The sequence below is a fragment of the Eleutherodactylus coqui genome, chromosome 6, assembly GCF_035609145.1.
Source record: "Eleutherodactylus coqui strain aEleCoq1 chromosome 6, aEleCoq1.hap1, whole genome shotgun sequence".
Taxonomy (NCBI): Eukaryota; Metazoa; Chordata; class Amphibia; order Anura; family Eleutherodactylidae; genus Eleutherodactylus; species Eleutherodactylus coqui.
This window is the reverse complement of record NC_089842.1, coordinates 2,939,082-2,960,733: the sequence shown is the minus strand read 5'-3', so window position 1 is coordinate 2,960,733 and position 21,652 is coordinate 2,939,082. Positions and strand designations below refer to the sequence as shown.

General features: G+C 48.1%; 1 protein-coding gene across 1 annotated transcript in view; it reads left to right on the top strand.

The window, feature by feature from the left end:
* Nucleotides 1-21,652, top strand: part of TECTA (tectorin alpha) — a 132,675-nt gene that overhangs the window by 70,773 nt on the left and 40,250 nt on the right. The window contains exons 5-7 of the mRNA XM_066606000.1: nt 9,288-9,861; nt 12,477-13,078; nt 20,146-20,707. Of these exons, the coding sequence (XP_066462097.1) occupies nt 9,288-9,861; nt 12,477-13,078; nt 20,146-20,707 (1,738 nt within the window). The remainder of the gene's footprint in view (nt 1-9,287; nt 9,862-12,476; nt 13,079-20,145; nt 20,708-21,652) is intronic.

The following is a 21,652-nucleotide window of genomic DNA, read 5'->3' as shown; positions in this document are numbered from 1 at the left end:
ATTTAATCTTGGGATTTTGAAGTAGACATGTGGATTTTACCGGGTGCCGAATTCAAGCCCCATAGGACAACACTGTGAGGCCTCATATCCACGGCACACGCAGATTACGCACGAGGATTTCCACTGCGGAAGACCTGCGTGTCATTGCGGAAATGATCGTTAAATGCTTGCCGGCAATTGTGGATGCAATTTTTTTTTCCGCACGGATGTACGCGGACGCACTGCGGATTGTCCGTGTGGAGAAAAAAAATCACAAGGCCAAAGCGACTGTCTTCCCCCTCCCCCCACCTCCCTGCTTAGTCTTCAAGCAACCAGAGAGGTATCTGCCTACAAATCCACAATGCATCTGTAATTGAATTGCAGATGCATTACGGATTGCTCACTTCCATAGGGATCAATGGAGCCCAACCTCGCAGAATCCACGGTAGAATGGAGCATGCTGCAATTTCTTTTCTGCCCAAAAAATACACAAAACAAAACCGCATGTGTGCATGGCGGTGCGGACGCTCCCTACTTTCCTTTGGGCAGCTTGAACTGCGGATCTTCTGCACGGGTGCCGATCTCAGATTCGGCAAATCCGCCCGTGGACATGAGACCTGACACAGAGATGTCCATACAGATTCAGCATCCATGGAGCGGGCCCACTGCCGAGGAGACAGCGGGGTAGATTGAGGTCTTATCATGGGGCTCTACCATCTCCTCCCCTGGCGGTAGCACGCGACCCATCCAAGTTACCGCTGGGGGAACTTTCACGGGGGTAACCCAATACGTAGATTACCTTTAAAAGTCCTGTCACTCGTGACGCCACCGTTCCTTCCCCCACAGTGAGTCCAGATGGTGAAATAAGTAGTCCTCACACAGGGAAACGTTTAAGGAGCCAAGCCGGGAACAACCTGCAGTGCTGACATGAACAGTAGATGCACGCCAGCAGGGAATGGTGCAGAACACAAAGTGGTGCGAAAGGGAGGAAATCACTGGATCACAGAATAATCCACAGTCCAAAGTTATCTGCAGGGGTCTGTTTCCAATCACTCTTCTCTACTGTCTTCAGCTCTCTACTGGTCAACACTCACATTTGGAAGCAGAAAACACTCAGCGCTGCTTGGCGGTTCCTCTCTCTCGCTCTCTATCTTCACTCACAGTGTCTGTAAGCAGGCCGAGGGAAGACACACAGAACAGATGTTGTCTGTGTGGCTCACTTACAGAACTCCAAACACTCCTCTCTCTTGCAGGACCAGAACAGACTCTAACCAACTTGCAGAAACATATGTACTAAGCACAATCACATGACAAACAACAAGATACATTTTCCAGACATCTCACATACCAGTTAACCCATTCAGTGCTGCAGCTATGCAATACACGTCATATTCATGCAACATAGAAGACACTAACAACACATAGGCACAAGACAAATGCATTCATACATTAGGGGCTCTGTTAGCGCCGGGCCACTATACAGACTAATTCTGTGCCATGTTAAAAGTGCCTTATAGATGCGAGTCCCACCCCGGGACTATAACTGCAGCATGTAGTTGATGTCCTCCTTTTCTGTGTTGCTGCCGCAGTTCATTCTATTCCCAGTCCCCTCTTTACGTATGTAAACTGTCCGCTAGACCCCCAGAGTCACCCCTGCACCGCGGGGGCTACAGCCAGTAACAATCACCCTACTCATGGGGAAATATTCTAAGCATCAGTTTTAGTTTTACGCTAACGGGGATTTCTGAGGGTTTGTATTTTTGCTGGGCAAACTGTAGTTATTATTGGTACCATTTTTGGGTACCTACAACTTTTTGATATCTTTTTTTAGGAGACAGGGTGCCCGTAAAAATGTAGTCAGTAACAACTGTTGTCAAGTGACTGACTGTGGTGCAGCAGAGTAAACCAAGAGTGGATTATAAGATAGTGTGGCAAATAGAGGGGTCTACCCACAATGAAGACTCAGAGACTCGAAGAGGTGTAGTACCACACTTAGTGTCCACCCACACATCTTTTTTTACAGCTATCACTAAGGGATCTTATTCCAATGCATACTCCTTTTTACTGTGCTGCATTGGAGACCTGTCATGGCTCAGGTGTCTGATGACAGCCGGGCTCCAGCTCTAACAAGGCGGAAAAACCTCAAATCCCAGCCATTTAAGGGTCATTGTCTTGTTGGAAGGTGACTCCTCTGCCCAGCCAGAGGTCCCTTACGCTCTGGATCAGGTGGTCATTATCTTTTCCCCAACATAATGCTCCACCACCAGGTTTCACTGTAGGGTTGATATTGGGCAGGTGATGAGTGGCACTTGGTTTCCATCACTCTGACCGGTCTCACTTCCCCCAGCATTCTGCTCCCCCACGAAGCTTCACTGTAGGGATGGTATTAGGCAGGTGATGAGCAACGCCTGGTTTCTATCCACCCTGACCAGTCTCCCCTCTCCCAGCATGATGCTCCACTACCAGGCTTCACTGCAGGGATGGTATTGGGCAGATGACAAGCGGCGCCTAGTTTCCATTCACCCTAACTGGTCTTCCCTCCCCCAGCCTGATAGTCCACCACCAGGCTTCACTGTAGGGATGGTATTGGGCAGGTGAACAGCGGCGCCTGGTTTCCATCCACCCTGACCGCTCTGCCCTCCCCCAGCATGATGCTCCACCACCAGGCTTCACTGTAGGGATGGTATTGGGCAGGTGAACAGCAGCACCTGGTTTCCATCCACCCTGACCGCTCTGCCCTCCCCCAGCATGATGCTCCACCACCAGGCTTCACTGCAGGGATGGTATTGGGCAGGTGATGAGGGACGCCTAGTTTCCATTCACCCTGACCGGTCTCCTCTCCCCCAGCATGATGCTCCACCACCAGGCTTCACTGCAGGGATGGTATTGGGCAGGTGATGAGCGACGCCTAGTTTCCATTCACCCTAACTGGTCTTTCCTCCCCCAGCCTGATAGTCCACCACCAGGCTTCACTGTAGGGATGGTATTGGGCAGGTGAACAGCGGCGCCTGGTTTCCATCCACCCTGACCGCTCTCCCCTCCCCCAGCATGATGCACCACCACCAGGCTTCACTGTAGGAATGTTATTGGGCAGATGACGAGCGGCGCCTGGTTTTCCATCCACCCTGACCGCTCTCCCCTCCCCCAGCATGATGCTCCACCACCAGGCTTCACTGCAGGGATGGTATTGGGCAGGTGATGAGCGGCGCCTAGTTTCCATTCACCCTGACCGGTCTCCTCTCCCCCAGCATGATGCTCCACCACCAGGCTTCATTGCAGGGATGGTATTAGGCAGGTGATGAGCGACGCCTAGTTTCCATTCACCCTAACTGGTCTTTCCTCCCCCAGCCTGATAGTCCACCACCAGGCTTCATTGCAGGGATGGTATTGGGCAGGTGAACAGCAGCACCTGGTTTCCATCCACCCTGACCGCTCTGCCCTCCCCCAGCCTGATAGTCCACCACCAGGCTTTACTGTAGGGATGGTATTGGGCAGGTGAACAGCAGCACCTGGTTTCCATCCACCCTGACCGCTCTCCCCTCCCCCAGCATGATGCTCCACCACCAGGCTTCACTGTAGGGATAATATTGGGCAGGTGATGAGCGGCGCCTGGTTTCCATCCACTCTGACCGCCCCAACCCAACCCCACCCCCAGCATAATGCTCCACCACCAGGCTTCACTGTAGAGTTGATATTGGGCAGGTGATGAGCGGCGCTTGGTTTCCATCCACTCTGACTGGTCTCATTTCTCCCAGCATGCTGCTCCCCCACGAAGCTTTACTGTAGGGATGGTATTGGGCAGGTGATAAGCGACGCCTGGTTTCCATCCACCCTGACCTGTCTCCCCTCCCCAGCATGATGCTCCACCAACGGGCTTCACTGTAGGGGTGGTATTGGGCAGGCGATAAGCGGCGCCTGGTTTCCATCCACCCTGACTGGTCTCCCCCCTTCCCCTCCCCAGCATGATGCTCCACCAACGGGCTTCACTGTAGGGATGGTATTGGGCAGGTGATAAGCAGCGCCTGGTTTCCATCCACCCTGACTGGTCTCCCCCCTTCCCCTGCCCAGCATGATGCTCCACCAACGGGCTTCACTGTAGGGATGGTATTGGGCAGGCGATAAGCGGCGCCTGGTTTCCATCCACCCTGATTGGTCTCCCCACTTCCCCTCCCCAGCATGATGCTCCACCAAGGGGCTTCACTGTAGGGATGGTACTGGGCAGGTGATGAGCAGTGCCTGGTTTCCATCCACCCTGACCAGTCTCCCCCCTTCCCCTCCCCCACATGATGCTCCACCAACGGGCTTCACTGTAGGGATGTATTGGGCAGGCGATGAGCGGCGCCTGGTTTCCATCCACCCTGACCAGTCTTCCCCCTTCCCCTCCCCTACATGATGCTGATGGAAGTTTCTCACATCTGCACACAGGATAAGCCAGAGTGCCCATTGGGTTCTTGGCCACCCCTAATTCTCCCCTGATGACTTAGTTTGGGTGTTGGTGGCTCTAGGACGAGTCCTGGTTGTTCTTCCATGTAATAATTATGCGGTCCGCTGGGCTCTTGGGAACTTTCAGGGCAGCAGAAATGTTTTTGGAGCCTCCACACAATCCTGTCTCTAAGCTCTACAGGCAGTTCTGTCCTCCTCATGGCTTGGTTTTGGCTCTGATATGGATTGTGAGCAGTGAAACCCTATATAGACATGGGGGGGGGTTATGTCCAATCAGCTGAATTTACCACAGGTGACTCCAATCAAGGTGTAGACTCATCTCACAGATGGTCAAGAGAAATGGGAGCCCCAGAGCTAAATGTCAAGTATCATACCAAAGGGTCTAATGTCACTGCAAAATGATAGTTTTTAATTTTCTTTTTAAATTACATATATTTCTCCTTTCTGTTGTCATTTTTTTCATTATGGGGTACTGAGTGCAGAATGAGGGGGAACACAAGACCACAACATAACAACATGTAAAAAAAGTGAGAGGGTCTGAAGACTTTCCAAATGCAGGGGATGTACCCCAAAATGATACAATTTGTCACACAAGAAACAAGCCCTCATAGGGCCATGGAAATCGGCTCTAGGAATGTGATAATGAAAATCACTGAAAAACTAGTTGATCATTAAGAGCTTGTGGTGATGGTTAACTAGTCTGTGGTCATGAAGTAGTTAATATTGAAATTGGTGTTGAAGCTTAATCAGCCTGCCGGACGGTGGAGGCTGTTAGCTATCCGGCAGACGGTGGAGGCTGTTAGCTATCCGGCAGACGGTGGAGGCTGTTAGCTATCCGGCAGACGGTGGAGGCTGTTAGCTATCCGGCAGACGGTGGAGGCTGTTAGCTATCCGGCAGACGGTGGAGGCTGTTAGCTATCCGGCAGACGGTGGAGGCTGTTAGCTATCCGGCAGACGGTGGAGGCTGTTAGCTATCCGGCAGACGGTGGAGGCTGTTAGCTATCCGGCAGACGGTGGAGGTTGTTAGCTATCCGGCAGACGGTGGAGGCTGTTAGCTATCCGCCAGACGGTGGAGGCTGTTAGCTATCCGCCAGACGGTGGAGGCTGTTAGCTATCCGCCAGACGGTGGAGGCTGTTAGCTATCCGCCAGACGGTGGAGGCTGTTAGCTATCCGGCAGCCGGTGGAGGCTGTTAGTTATCCGGCAGCCGTGTGTCTTTGTATCCTGTTATTGGGGGAAGCAGATGCTTAACAAGAATAGAATGTTCTATAATCCCATGAAAAGCGAAACCTAAAATGTGTCCGTGTTTCGGCGAAGTGGAAGAGAGCGAAGGGTTTGACCATCATTCACTTACAGGAAACAGCGAGGAGATGAAACACAAACTGCTAGAATGTTCCTCTCATTATAGAACGATTACACTGTACTTCTGTACTCCGGTTTGGGCGAATATGAACACTGACCCTCCCGCCACAGAACTTGGCGCTAACCCGTATGGGACACGGAGACCTTCATGGGCATGTAAACGTGTTTTATCAGCCCAGAATAAAGCCTCTATATTTAACCCCTTAACAACCGGCCGTACGCCTTTTAAGAGCGGCTGATAAAGGGCTTTATTCTGATGCGCTGTGTTTTGACAGTGGCTGCAACAGAATCCTCCACGGGTCTCCCGTGCCCTGGGGGAGGGAGCTCCTGGCCGTGGCATGTAAAGGGTTAAACAGCGGGGATCGAAGGATTCTCTGGTCCCTGCTGTTTGCGCAGGAGCCAGGTTATTATCCGACTATCCCTGAATAGCTACTTAAGGAGAAGGTCGTATCTGTGTCACATGCGAAAGGTATCACCAGACCTGACATGTATATAAAATCTGAGGAGGGGTAAGCAATACTACCTGGACTAAACAGCTGCAGCTTTGCTAGTGATGATTATCCGTTCTGTCACATCCGACCTTCGATCAATGTTCTCTACGCATTCCTGTCTTTCACCGCTTCTCTCAGTTCCGTGATTGACATGTTTGTGGTGGCCTTGATTGTATCTAACCATCTTGTTCTTTGTCATCCTGATCTTCTCTTTGCTATGACCTTGTCTAGCATCAATACTGTATTCAGTGAGTTAGCGCGCATCACGTAGCCAAAAAAAGGCGCTAGTGATATTTTCGGTTTATGCTATCTGAACTGGACACAGTATTCCAGATGAGGTCTGACTAAGGAAGAGTAGAGGGGATAATGACCTCACGTGATCTAGACTCTATGCTTCTCTTAATACACCCCAGAGTTGTGTTTGCCTTTTTGGCTGCTGCATCACATTGTTGACTCATGTTCAGTCTATGATCTATTAGTCTTTTTCACATGTGCTGCTGCTTAGCCCAATTCCTCCCATTCTCTATGTGCTTTCTTCATTTTTCTTGCCCAGATGTAGGACTTTGCATTTCTCCTTGTTAAATACCATTCTGTTAGTCGCCGCCCACTGTGCAAGCTTTTCTAGATCTTTTTGAATACTCTCTCTCTCTTCCCTAGTGTTAGCTATCCCTCCTAGCTTTGTGTCGTCTGCAAATTTCTCTTGCTCAAGCTGTATAAACTAAACATATCACTTGCCTTGTATATTGATATCTCTGCTGAGTACTGATCCAGTGCAGCATCTCCCTCTGCCAGCACATGTACTCCAAAACCCCTCTGCTAGACTCTGGAGTCTCTGGGCATAGAAGCATGGGCCAACAATCAGCTATCCATAGGATGTTGGCCAGGCACATTACTTTTAGTTGCTATACCCTATGAAAATAGCAACTCCCTCTACTTACATAAAACTGGAGCCCTCACTCACACAAGTCTCTCCATCACTCGGTACTGGTGCATCTTGTCTCCACCAGAACTATGGGTGGAGACAAAGTGAATGACAGTATCTGCCCTGTTTACACCCCTCAAGCTCCTGATTGGCTTGGGTGGCTGGGTGTGGTCTGATGGAGCCGGCTTCAGGAGCTGGCCGGCCGAGGAGCAGCATGAGCGGGTGCAGCGGGACAGAGGGAGGCTGATGCTGGAGTTGCTTCACCTGTAGCTGAGACTCACAGCGCAGTATTCAGGAGAGAACAAGGGAGAGCGGCGCAGGAGGAGGGCCGAAGGGCACACATATTCCTGTGCTGATGGGACAGCAGTGAAGAGACAGAGAGCGCAGTCGCCCAGAGGGGACAAGTGACAGCGGCAGGGTGTGTGACTACAGATGGGAGGGGAACCCAATGGGGAGCACACACAGAGCGCAGGAGCCGGGATGAGACAAGCCATAGCGTCAGGGTGAGTAACATCAGATGTGAATGGAGTATGGCACAGCGGCGTGCCAACTCACAGCGAGTTCAGGAGTGGAAGTCCGCTGGGGAAAGACTCACACGGGTGGATAGAAACGCAGATGAATTGTGATGCCAGGGCAGCACTGAGCAGATTGCCAGTAGCCCCAGTATCAGCCAATCCGCTGTTGTGGGCGTGACCTAACCCTCCCCTATACCTCTACCAGGTCAACCATTCTACTGGTGGAGACAAGATGCACCAATACCCCCTCACTCTTGTGCTCTTCATGGCTTCTGCATCACCCACCAGTACAGGAAACCGCTTCTCTCAGCTAATCATTACGGCACGGAGGTCCTGGCAACTCACAAATACTGTTCTTATAACAAGACTTAGCAGGGACATGTGACCTTTCCAAAGGGCCTTACACATTTATATACACTGTTTAACCCCCTTACAAGAGAACTTGAAAAAAAAATACTGTACTTATTATTTTTCATATATATTTCCACTTGTTTATTTTGGAAGCACATTCTAAAAACTTTGCACGTTTCTGAGCAATTTAGGAGACTTACGAATTTAACATTGTTTTGTTTTTTTATTTGACATCTTTTGCTTTTAGTTTTCCTTTATATTTAATGTATAATCTTTAATGTATTTCCCGGTTCTGGTGATCAATTTATGTAATAAGTTAATGTAATGATACGTTCACATGTAGCCGAATTGGTGCAGATTTTCAGGTGCGGAAAATCTGTGTCAAATTCCACCGGTTTCAGATGACCAGAAATCTTGCGCGAGTTTGGTGCGTTGTAAGGCTCACAAAATTTGCGCCAATATGAACCCCATTCTTTTGAATGGAGTCATATACATGAGCCATGTGGTGCAGGAAAAAAGAAATTAAAAATCGCATCACCCATTGAAAACAATAGGGAACACTTGCCGATCCTCTAACGCACTTGAAAGCCACGCCGGAGGATTGCTTCTTCACAGAAGTGATAGGAGGAGTTTTTGCCAGAAAACCACCTCGCATCACCATGAAACGCATGTTGGTGAGCGTGATATCGGGCTGACCTCTATAGGTAGCATTACACCACTGGGGTGTATTTTTACACATATTTTGTTGTGGATCTAAACAGACGTCACTCTGATATTTGAAGGGGTGTAATCAGCTGCAGATACAAACTCTCCTGGCCAGCACTGCTATTGGCTGTCAGTGATGTCATCATCAAGACTTGAGCCAATCAGAATCAGCTGCAGATACAAACTCTCCTGGCCAGCACTGCTATTGGCTGTCAGTGATGTCATCATCAAGACTTGAGCCAATCAGGTCCTGATGATGACACCAGAACAGGCTATTAGTTACAGCCTGTTTCAGGTGACTTACCTGCTGTGGGAGGGGGCTGCAGTCACTAGCGGAGTGACTGATATATATTTACGTCGCTGCTGCACAGAGCCCAGGCAGCAGCGATGTAAATTTATCATCAGCGGGCACAAAGGGGTTCAACTTCTTTCTTCTACAAAGTGAATTTGCTTCTTTTTACCATATTTTACTGCCTTTATGCTTTTGCTTGTGTTAATAAGTGTTTTCTCCATGTTCTAGGTTAATGGCTTTCAGGTAGATCTTCCATATTATCTGCCATCCGGTGAACTGGAAATGTATCGTACCAAGAACGGAACAGTGATTGAGTCTGAGGGACTTGTTAGGATCCAGTATTCAGACCAAGGTCTGCTCCACATCACCCTCTCTACCTATTACTACAACTGCACTGGAGGCCTTTGTGGCTACTTTAATGGAAACAGTGACGATGAGTTCTGCTTCCCAAATGGTAAATGTACAGACAATGTGGCGGTGTTCTTAGAAAGCTGGACTACGTTTGATGAGATCTGCAATGGAGAATGTGGAGATTTGCTTAAGGCTTGCAATAATGACTCTGAGCTGCTGAAGTATTACAAAAGTCGATCAAAGTGTGGAATAATTAATGACCCGAGCAATAGCTCCTTTCTGGACTGCCATGCTGTGGTTAATGTATCTGCTTATTATAGGACTTGCCTATTTCGCTTGTGCCAAAGTGGAGGTAACCAAACAGAACTTTGTGACTCGGTCAGCCGTTACGCCATGGCTTGCCAAAATGCTGCAGTAGATGTTGGCCAGTGGAGGAGTAGAAACTTCTGCCGTAAGTTCAGACAAGTTATAATGGAATATCTTTGATTACAGAGGTTTTCAATCATTTGAGTGGAACTAACGTAGAGGGTATGGACACCTTAATGAGGAAAAGTGATTTTTACATGTTTCTGTCTACCTTGACTTTAAAAATGTGTGTAACGATTCAAGCTGCAGTCCTCGCTCTTCATACATTTGAAGACCCCTGATGTGCAGCTTGCTTCCCGCTCCCAGTTTCAGGCTTGGCTCCTGTGGGCATGCCCCTCTCAGTAATTGCTGCTGGATGGGAGGTCTGTATGTCCAGGATGTTGCTGCCGTCACTAGCTCCCATCTATCACCACTGCTCGCTTCCTGTACCACTTTACCCGACTAATGCATCCAATATATAATCTCTCTGCACCAGCCCCTCCTCTCTCTCCCTGAGTGAACTGCTATTGGTGACTAAGTAGAGGACCTGCCCCCCCCATCATGTCCAATAGGGTCAACCCCTTTACAGTGAAGGTCCGCTATAGAATCACTACAGCCCTCTGACATTTTTGCAAAGTGTATTTTTTTGTATTTTGCATCCATAGATTTAAGCCAAACCCAGGAATGCATTGGACACCGAGACGTCTAAGTGTTTCCATTATGGGTGTTTAGGTTCCAGTCCTGGTTTTGGCTTTACAATGTGGATGCAATATAGTGACCAGATCATGTGACCATGTGACAACGGCCTTAGGCTAAAACCCAACCACACTGAACATTTAATTGCAACCATTAGTGGACATGCTGTTGCTCGTTGCAGGGATGCAGGATGCATTACTGCTGCCCAATTAACCCCTCCCCCCCCCCCAGCCATGTTCTGATAAACTGATGCCGGACCCGTTGCATGCATCATTTTTCTGCCGCGCTCTGGATGCCGGGCGGTACACAAAGTGCACAACTGTGTCATAAGTTCAACTGATACAGGAGGAACAAACTAACAGAACACAAGAGGTGCGGACACTTGCAGAAAAGTTGGGATTCTTTGGCTTCTGCATTAATTCCTGTGTTATATGAAACCCTTCTGGAAGATTCTTAACTCTCTTATTTTTGTCCTTTTTTCTCTATAAAGGAGTAAATATCTGAACCTTTTCATTTTAATGTCTTTCAACCTTATTTTACTGCATATAAAGAACAATTTAAGGCAGCAGGATTACCAGAAGGGGGGAGGGGGCGCACAGACTCAATATGGGTCACACTTTCCAGATCCCAACTATCAACGTCCAGAAGAAGTGGTGGCCGCGTCTCCTGGTGCTGTCATTCACAGTGCTTGATAAAGGGCTTACCATCCGACCTTCGCCTTTACCGTGATTTTACTGAGGTGTCCGTAAAGTTTAGACTATGTTACATCTGCTATGTCTCTCTGCTGCCCCACTTCTTCTTCTGATACCTTGTAGAACAAAGACTCATTGGCACAGAGAATGTGTTGCCCATTTAAAGAGGACCAGTCCTGTCCTCATGTCAGCAAGGCCGGCTGCATAGCTACAGTATACCGGCACGGCCCTGCTGACCTCAACGATGTCGGTCTTTTCCCTCTACTTTTCCCCTGGTTTTAGTTCCTGGGGCTGTGAATGTGTCAGGTGGGCGGTTCCCACCACTCACTGTCAATAAAGTGTGACATCACCCATTCACAATGAGCATTGGGGACCGCCCACCTGACACATTCACAGGATTGGGAATTGAAAGGAAGAAGAGCCGATACAGGGGAATGAGGGGAGTAGAGCATAAGGGAAAGAATTATATTGTTCTAGTCAGTGGGGATGCAGCTGCAGGCCACGCAGCCAGCCCCCCTGACATTACAACATGCCCACTCCTCTTAATATAATTTTACTATTAAGCCCTTCTTGAAATTGAGATGTACTGAATGCTCCCCCTTCACCCCTTCCCATGAAGAAATCACTTGGTACCCTTTGGGTCTGCTGGCAGCCGGGGGCCTTCTGAAGGCCCTCAGGGTTTCCATGACTGTTTGCCTATTAAGATTTGCCTGTGGCAGGGCTCAATAGAATGCTGGTCAAAATACAGTATAATGCATTACTATAGTATTGCATTATACTGTGTAAGTGATCAAATAATCACAAGTTCAGGATGGCTTCACAGAAGAAGAATCCAGTGGTGAACCGTCCGCCGGCAGTCCAGACCTTTCACCAATGGAAAACATTTGGTGCATTATAAAAAAAAAATCTGACAAAGACGACCGAGGACTGCGGAGCAGCAGGAATCCTCCATCAGACAAGGGGACAACATTCCTCTTACGAGACTCCAGCAATTGGTCTCCTCACTGCCCAGAAGAGCGGATGCTACACAATGGTAGACACGGCCCGCCCAACTTTTGTGGGATGTGTCGCTGCCATCAACTTCTAAAGGAGTTAATTTCTTTAAATCCCCCCCCCCCCCCCCAATGTGTTCTGTGTGCTCTCGTGGATAAAATATGGTTAGATGAGATTCCCAAATCATCGCCTTCTTCTTCTCTTTACGTGTATGTACATTTACTCAGCGGCCCAACTTCTCTGTTATTGGAGTTGGATTAGATAAGATTTGCTCTAGAATAGTCATATATTCGGCAGCGATAAGAGATGTTACTCATTCTTCTATCTTACGATGTTTCAGCTCTCATGTGCCCAGAAAACAGCCATTTTGAAGAATGCATTACCTGTTTGGAGACCTGTGAGACCCTCGCCACGGGCCCGGTCTGCTCCGATGCTTGTACAGAAGGCTGCCAGTGTGATGACGGATTCGCCTTGCGGGGCACGCAGTGCGTTCCAAAGAGTGAATGTGGATGTAACTTTGAGGGCCACCAAGTTTCAACTAACGAGACTTTCTGGATCGACCTGGATTGCAAATCTCTTTGTTATTGTAACGGATCGGACAACAGCGTGTACTGCGAGACGACGCCGTGCAAGGACGAAGAGTACTGCATGGAGGATAACGGCCTCTATTACTGCCAGCCACGCACGGATGCCTCGTGCATCGTCTCAGGATACGGACATTATCTCACCTTCGATGGACTCCCATTTGATTTCCAGAGCAGCTGTTCTCTAATTCTTTGCACTACTGTTACTAATTCCAAAGCAGACACGGTCCCGAGATTCACAGTCACCGCTAAGAACGAGGACAGAGACGCGTCTCTTGCATTGTGGGTAAAGCAAGTGGAGGTGGAGGTGTACAACTATAACATTGTCATCTATCGCGCGTACAAACACACGGTTCTGGTAAGTGCGCGGCACGTTCTGAAGAACTCTATTCATGTTGAAGGTGCTGTCCGATCTGCAGGCAGCCCGTTATGGAGCAGGGGAGCCGGGCAGATCCCGAGGGAGGATGTAGAACGGGGGTCACATAGTATGTAAGGCCGAAGAAAGACATATGTCCATCCAGTTCAGCCTATTACACCCCAATGTTGATCCAGAGGAAGGGAAAAAACCCAATGAGGTAAAAGACAATTTTCCCCATTTAAGAAGACTCGGGTCAGGGGGTGTGCCTTGAGGCCACTCTTAAACCGAACGGGATTAAATCTATTCAAAGATCACAGCAAAAGGCCCCTACTTACTGATACAGAGGTGCAAGCACAGGTACAAACACCAGTTCCTAGCAGAAAGCAGTGGGTATTGGAGATTACCCTCACTGTCTGGGGTAGCGCTTTTCAAGGAACTGGTGCAGCTCAGGAGAAGTCTTGGAGGCAGCGGGAAGTTTGAACTACAGTAGGGTGATGGACAGAGACAAGAGAGGAGATACAGGATAGCAAGGGGATGGGGGAGGCATCGGTGCAGTGACTGGCATGGGGCTGGGAGAGGCATCGGTACAGTGACTGGCATGGGGCTGGGAGAGGCATCGGTACAGTGACTGGCACGGGGGGAGGCATCGGTACAGTGACTGGCACGGGGGGAGGCATCGGTACAGTGACTGGCACGGGGGGAGGCATCAGTACAGTAAATGGCACGGGGGAGGCATCGGTACAGTGACTAGCACGGGGGGGAGACATCGGTAAAGTGACTGGCACGGGGGGGAGGCATCAGTACAGTAAATGGCACGGGGGAGGCATCGGTACAGTGACTGGCACGGGGGGAGGCATCGGTACAGTGACTGGCACGGGGGGAGGCATCGGTACAGTGACTGGCACGGGGGGAGGCATCGGTACAGTGACTGGCACGGGGGGAGGCATCAGTACAGTGACTGGCACGGGGGGGAGGCATCGGTACAGTGACTGGCACGGGGGGGAGGCATCGGTACAGTGACTGGCACGGGGGGGAGGCACAGAGGGGAGGCATCGGTACACTGACTGGCACAGCATATAGGCATTAGTGCAGTGGCTGACACAGAGCAGAATCATCGATATAGTGACTGGCACAGGGTGGAGTTATGGGTCTAGGACTAGAGATTGGAAAGTCTAGGAAAAAAAGGAAAAATTGGGGGGAAAAAAATGTTTTTTTCCCCCGCTTTTTTCCAAAGACATTTTTTTCTGGAAAAATTGAATAAAAAAAAAGTTGTAGCATATGTTCTTTTTCAATGAAGAATAATATATCTATGAGATGGTATTCAAACTATATAACCAAAAATGGAATTGGGGAAAAAAAAATTTTTTTTCCCCTCTAAATTTTTTTCCAGGCCTTCCCATCTCTGTCTCAGACAGATAAATGAGCCGGGCTGCTGCCTTCAGGATAGATTGGAGAGATCAGTGAGGGGAAGAGCGATCAGTAGTGAGTTACTGTAGTTGGAACAAGAGTGGAATTTTTTTAGGATCGCAACAATGCAGTTGTGGCAACTTGCTACTTATTGTGTTCAATGTCAGTGCAATTTTGCAGCACTTTATTGTTTTTATTCTTACTTTTTCCTTTAGTCCTTCTGGGGGACCACAACTAGCGATGCTTTGATCGCTCCTGCAGTATGATGTAATGCCATAGCATTACATCATATTGCATTCTGACAGGCAGCCTATCCAGCCACCCCTCGGGGATGGCTTAATAGGCATTCTGTCATGACAGCCCTGGGGCCTTTCAAAAGGCCCCCAGCTGCCATGACACCCGCACAGCTCCCCCAATCTCACCAATACTCCCCCAATACTTCTTAGTACAAACTGTATGATGGCAGTTGTCAGTTCACAAACCAGAACGCTACTACCCATCATCACTCTACAGACCATTCAGTGACCACAGGACTGATCAGAGGTAGAATAAACAACCACATTCTGACACGTGACTCACACATCATATCATATCTAAATAGGGCTGTGCTTTTCTTCTCCATCCAGGTCAGATCGACATGACAGCTTCTCTCGGACAGAACTTGTCTCTTCACATGTTGCCCCGCAGATGTCTTTGGTTCTTTGCTTCTTCATATCTGTAATACCTATATTAGGATAAACATTTAATAGTGCCACACATGGCTTCCCCTAAATACAGTATAACAGTGCATCTCACAGGCGACTTGACCTCATCGCACCGTCTCCATCACATACACTCAATCCCTCCCTTAGAAGTTGTCGGATGGAATGACACTGTGTGATTATAGCGTGGATATAAGTGAGTGATTATAATATCAGAGCAAAAGGATCATTTATTGTGGAAAACAGACCCCTGTAGCAAGGCTCTAGTACCTTGTTGTACCGCCTCTAGCTTGGATACAAGATGTGATAAAGGTGTGTATGGAGGCTCTAGTACCCTGTTGTACTGCCTCTAGCTTGGATACAAGATGTTATATGAAGGGCATGGAAGCTGTAGTACCCTGTTCTACCGCCTCTAGCTTGGATACAAGATGTGATACAGGGGGGCATGGAGGCTCTAGTACCCCGTTGTTCTGCCGCCTCAGCTTAGATACATGATGTGATACAGGCAGGCATGGAGGCTCTAGTACCCTGTTATACCACCGCTAGTTTGGATTGGCAATTCGTCAATATGATCATCCGCCTTGTCACACACCAATAATGCGCCCCCCTCTGGTAACGGGGTGAAATCTCTTTTCTGCGTCGTAGAGGCGTCTAGTGGCCAACAAGCTCTACAAGCGGATGAAGAGGTCACTACACACAAGGAGCTCCGAGAGCCTCTTAGAGGCCAAGGGGGAACCACTTTTAGGGCCTTTGGTGAACGTTCATCTAATCACATCACAACTCTCACCATTTGCGTATGTGCCTGAGATGGAACTGCATGCCGGGTATTGCAGCAAAACGACAACTTTTTCTCGGGGCTTGATTTTTCTTGACAAAGAGTGTAGTTGGTGCCAGGCAGCAAAGCAGGGTGCCCAGCTCGGCCCATGGCATCAATGCTGTGCGCCAGCAACATCCAGCGGGATGAAAGTATCATGCTGGCCGCTGGAAGAAGGAGCAGTGGAGACACTTAGGAGACTTCCTGGGGGGACGGCAAGACATTAGTTCTAGACCAGGACTGTCCCGCCAGATCCAGGACTGTTGGGAGGCCTGGATTAACCCTTCAAGAAGGCAGTAAACATATACTGATAAACAACCAACTCCTCTAAATATTAAGACCCGTCTTTCAGAACATCCAACCGATGAGGGTTATTGGGTATTTTCAAATAGGCAAAGTATAGGGATCAATGTGTTTCGGAATGTATCGGTGCCCCCTTCTTCTATAATTTGTCTATTGAAAACACCCAATAACTGTTGATTGGAAGTTTTGGAAGCCTGGTCTTACTAACGACAGGTGGCCCATATAATGACCCTATACAACATGCAATACCTTGTTCACTAATAAAAATATTGATTGCAACATTCATTCAGCTGTAAAAGGTTCTGTAGTTTGGGGGAGAGTTATCAAACGGTCTACAATGAACTGCCTTTGTTGTCCGTGGCAACCAATCACAGAGCGGCTTTCATTTCATATTCTGCCTTAGACAAATGAAAGCCGCTCTGTGATTGGTCGCTATGGACAACAAAGGCAGTTTTATAACTCTCTCCCTATGTTTTTAGGCACATATAAACAAAGTGTCAAAGTCAATGTGGAAAAGAGGTTGTCACTAGAAGAGCGTATCCCTGTGTAAGATCGCTTACAGTAACAAACAGGTTCGTCAGCAAATGTTGGATATTTGGACCCCCTCCAAGACAAAGAAAGACGATTACAAGAATAAACACTCTGAGGAAACATGAAAAATCACCAGTCAGGGGAAAACTGTTGGAACAGTTGAAAACAAAGAGTGCGTAATCGCTGCGTGGGAGACGTCTCCACCAAGATACAAGTCGGCCTGGAGACTGTCAGCCGGATCGGACAAATCAAGAACAACACTGCAGAGTCCTGGCAGATGGGAAGCTTAAGAAACTGATTAGGTGAAGACAATCCTGACCAACGGTCGCAGTTCGCTGAGCAGTTACCGAGTCTGTTATAGGACGAGCCGACGCTGATGGGGGGGGGGAGTGATTTGATTTTGGACGGATGAGGCAAAATTTGAACTTTCAAGATCAGCTAACCGTCATAACTATGTATTGGCACACAGAAAACTCTCCGGTCCAAAGTGAGCAAAATAGCTGAAGCCCAACTGTGGTTTGAGGCGGGGTGGTCTATGATGGCGTTCGAGTACTCCTTCAAATTTAGAATCCGCAATAAGGCTACTGGGATCTGAGATCTCTCATGTGTCCAAATGAATTAACGATGATCATTGGAGAAAGATCCAGAGACTTGAGCTGTGTGAAGTCACCGCTGTCCTCTGTCTGAGGAGATACATCAGTGTTAACCTTATTCATAGCGCAAAGCAGAACAAAGAAATGTGTGTTGTCCAAGCAGGGCAGACAACACCCTAAGTTACACATTACTGCAGTAGTAAAGTAACAAATCATTACAAAAGTTTAGTACTGCCAAATGTGTGATGGCTGACGGGTGTGGACCCACTGTGCCAACTTACCAGCTAGGCCGTGATCCTGGACTGGTGAGGTTAGCAGCTGATCCCGGTGGACAGAGGTGTCGGAACCCGATGCTGCGAGTATAGGTAGAGATTGATGTCCTCTGACGAGCTATGGGAGATGGGGGTCTTGCCCTAAACTGAAACAAGGCCAGGGGAAAAGTCCTGCCTAGAAGCAGGGTGATCGTTCTGACATGAACGGCCCCGTGGTCTTCACCTGGGACCTGTCTATCCCTGACAGGGCACAAGAAAGAGGAACTGAAAACTAAACGCACACAGAGAACAGAAGAGACCACAAAGCTAAATACAAGACAAAACAGGACGACACGAGGGAACGCGGGAGAAGGACAAGACGGAGAGCAGGACAGCACTTGGAGATGGGAAGCAGACTGGATAACTGTAGCAAGGTACACCAACACTAAGGCAATGAGACGAAGATCTCAGCTCAGCTAAATAGGAAGCTTTGCAGCTAATCTGGAACACTGCAGGGATTAACCCCTGCACTGCTGGTAAGAAATGTAAAGGAATTCAGGTTACCGTGGAAACCGGACGACACCTCTGTCTGCCGGACAGAACCGGAGGCAGGTAGGTCTGGGGCACAGGCCTAATAGACTGAATACATGATGTGACGTGTGCCTATATCAACTACATTGATAAGACAAGGAATGTGGATCCACGGACTAAATATGGTCTCCAGGAAGCACTCCAGCCCCCAACAATAAGGCGAGTTAAGTCTAGTATACGTCGCTTTTACGAGCTTTGGACTATATTGTATTAACTCCTGAATAACAAGTGTAACTAAGGTCAACTTTAGGCCTGAGAGGTCTGAAAGCTCGCAGTAACATTGTGTATATTGTTGGCCATTACAAGGTTTACATCTACAAAATTACTTGGTTTCTCTTACTGAGGACAATTATTTAAGGCCCTATTCACACTAATTTAGCAGCGATAACTAATTGTGAGCATGTGAAGCATCGGATTCCAATGCATGCATTCACATGGGCGAATATTAGCCACGCAAAAATACCTGGCCAGCGAAGATAGGACATCGGCGCCAAAATACTTCGGCCAATGTTTTGACCCCGCCAGAAAAGATACGTCTTGGGCCTCTTTCACACAAGCGTTGCAGAATTCCTTCAGCCGGCATAAATCCTCCAGCTCGCTTAATAGAGGCAGCCGACAAAGTTTACAAGCCAATGGAAGCTGCCGGCTGATTGCGGCCGAAAGTTACGGCAAGACCGATGATGACCTATCTTCGCCGGCCGGGTGAACAATGGTTTGATCGGCCCTTCTTTTGTAACAGAGGGGTCACAGGAGATACCTACTTGTTGCTGCATACTGTGTACCCACTTCTTATTGATTGCTACAACATCCACAAACTGTGGTGGCAGCCAGACGGGGCACTGCCGCATCATACCACAGTGGTCCGTAATTACCCCAATGACATGTTCCATAGGGGCTGGATCGGTCAGAGAGGTCCGGTAGAATGGCCTCCTTAGTCTTCAAACTTCACATCCCCAGATTTTTTTCTGTGGAGAAAGACAAAGTCTACAGCCGACGAGGGCAATCAATTGAGGAACTAAAGCATCGCATTGTGGAAGAATGCATTGTTGTCCCACCTGAATTTTGCAGAAAAGCGTTCATAGATGTTGAGTTACATTTGCAAGCTCTATTGACCTTGATGGGGGCATTGTAGACCACCTACTTGAAAACCGCTGACTACGCATTTAAACAACTGTTTTAGCTGTCATTTCAATGAATGTTGCAATAAATATCTATCTTAGTCCACAAGTTATTGCATGTTAAGTAGGGTGCCGTATACTTGGGCCACCCTTCAGATGAGTTGGCTGTTCAGCAGTATTTGTTTACTACTTTCTTGGATTTGAGGGGGTGCGCCACCATGTCAGTATATGCTAGTGTGTTGATACGATATTTGCCAGTCTCAGCTACAGCTTCTATGTGACACTGATATACTGCCTAGGCCCCAGAGGCATGTTTGGACAAAAGAGGAGCTGCTGACCTCCATCCAGAGGTTGACTGACTGCTTATTGGTACCCGGAATTCGGCACATTCGATTGTACATGGCTCCATGTGGATCGGCGTATGGCTCCATCGAATGCCACACACCCGAGGGTTTTCAGTTGCCCTTGCTCCAACTCCTCTCCCGGTAGCTGGGGGTGTTTTGGGCGTCATTTAGAGATAATTGTCTGACCTGTTCTTTTATTTTTGAACCCCTGACATATAACTAGTCTAACCCAAGGTGCGCCAGCCATGCAATTTTATGGGATTTAATTGCTTTTAAATTCTTCAAAATAGTTTTGCTTTTTTCTGTTCCATAAAGCTGAACTCCATTTATGTTATTGGATTTAACACTTTACTCTTCTGCATTCTTCACTGACCCCGATGCCACACAGGTTCTTACATGCCCTTCTCTTGGCAGGTAAATAATGAACGCTTGTATTTACCCCTGAAGTTAAGTCACGGAAAAGTAAATATTTTTGCCTTTGGTTTTCATATTGTTATTGAAACCGAGTTTGGCCTAAAAGTTGTGTACGACTGGAAGACGTTCCTCTCGGTAACCATCCCACGTTACATGCAGAATAGCACATATGGCCTTTGTGGAAGGTACAACGGCAACATGGAAGATGACCTGCAGACATCTAGCGGCTTCATAAGTATGAACGTCAATGAGTTTGGCCACAGTTGGGTGAAAAGGGATACCTTCTGTCAAGTTGGTTGTGGAGATCGATGTCCAACCTGCACAAAGGTGGATGGTTTCTGGAAGGCGCAACAGCTTTGTAGCTTCATCCCCAACAGAAATGGGGTGTTTGCCAAGTGCCACAGCAAAGTAAACCCCAGATTTTTTTTCAAAAATTGTTTATTTGACTCTTGCATTGATGGAGGCGCCGTGGAGACTGCATGTAGCTGGCTGCAGAACTATGCAAGCACGTGCCAGACTCAAGGAATCGCTGTCACTGGTTGGAGGAACCACACGTCTTGTTGTAAGTATCTGTGTTCTTAATTAAGATGTTAATGAATCCTTGATCGATGTCTCTACCTTCCTTGAGCTGGAGATGCAATGTACTTAAGACACCACGTGTGCTGCCTCCTCGAGAAGTGACTTGCCCTGTTTTTGTATCGAGGTGCGGCGCAGACATGGTGGGCAGAACACATTGGGGCTTATTTCCTATTGAAAATTCTACAATTTTCTGGTACAAATGACACCAGAAAACTGTCAAGCCTCGCAGCACATCCAACACGCGTTCACGACACTAATTTTGCTGTGTATGACAAAGGACGTTCTTTCATAGAAAAGGGGACGTGACCTAAATACAAAACCCTGCGCCAAAGAATGGTGCAATTTTTGTTGTAAACTAAGCCAACCAAAAGGTACTATAAAGTTAGCGCCCTTTTACACGGGACGACCTGTCGGGTGCAGATGTCTGGCCGGTCATCCTGGTGATAATCATCCTTGTGCTTTTATATAGGAACGATCATCGCTAGTGAATGGAGCTGGAACGAACTAGAGATCATTCCAGACTGCCCGCCTCCATTCACAATAAACAGGCAGTCATTCAGAAGTAACCGACTGCCTGTTCACATGGGACGAACCGCCATTAGTTTTTATGCATGCAGAAACTGAATAATGAACGATAAGCAAGTGAATTCTCGTTGGTCGTTCAGTCAGGGCAGCATTTACACTGAAAGATGATTGTGCAGATTCCCGCCGCATGCAACAATCTGTACAGGTCATCATGTAAAAGGTCCCTCGGACTAGACAGTCTTAGAAATCAACAGACTTATCACCCAGCAGAGTCACGGTGATAAATATGTGATTGTTCTCAGCAAGAGAAACCAAGTAATCTTGTAGATATGAGACCTTTAATGGCTAATAGAATTTCCTGCGGCCGAGCACTTTTCTAGTCACAGACACAACCTAGAACACA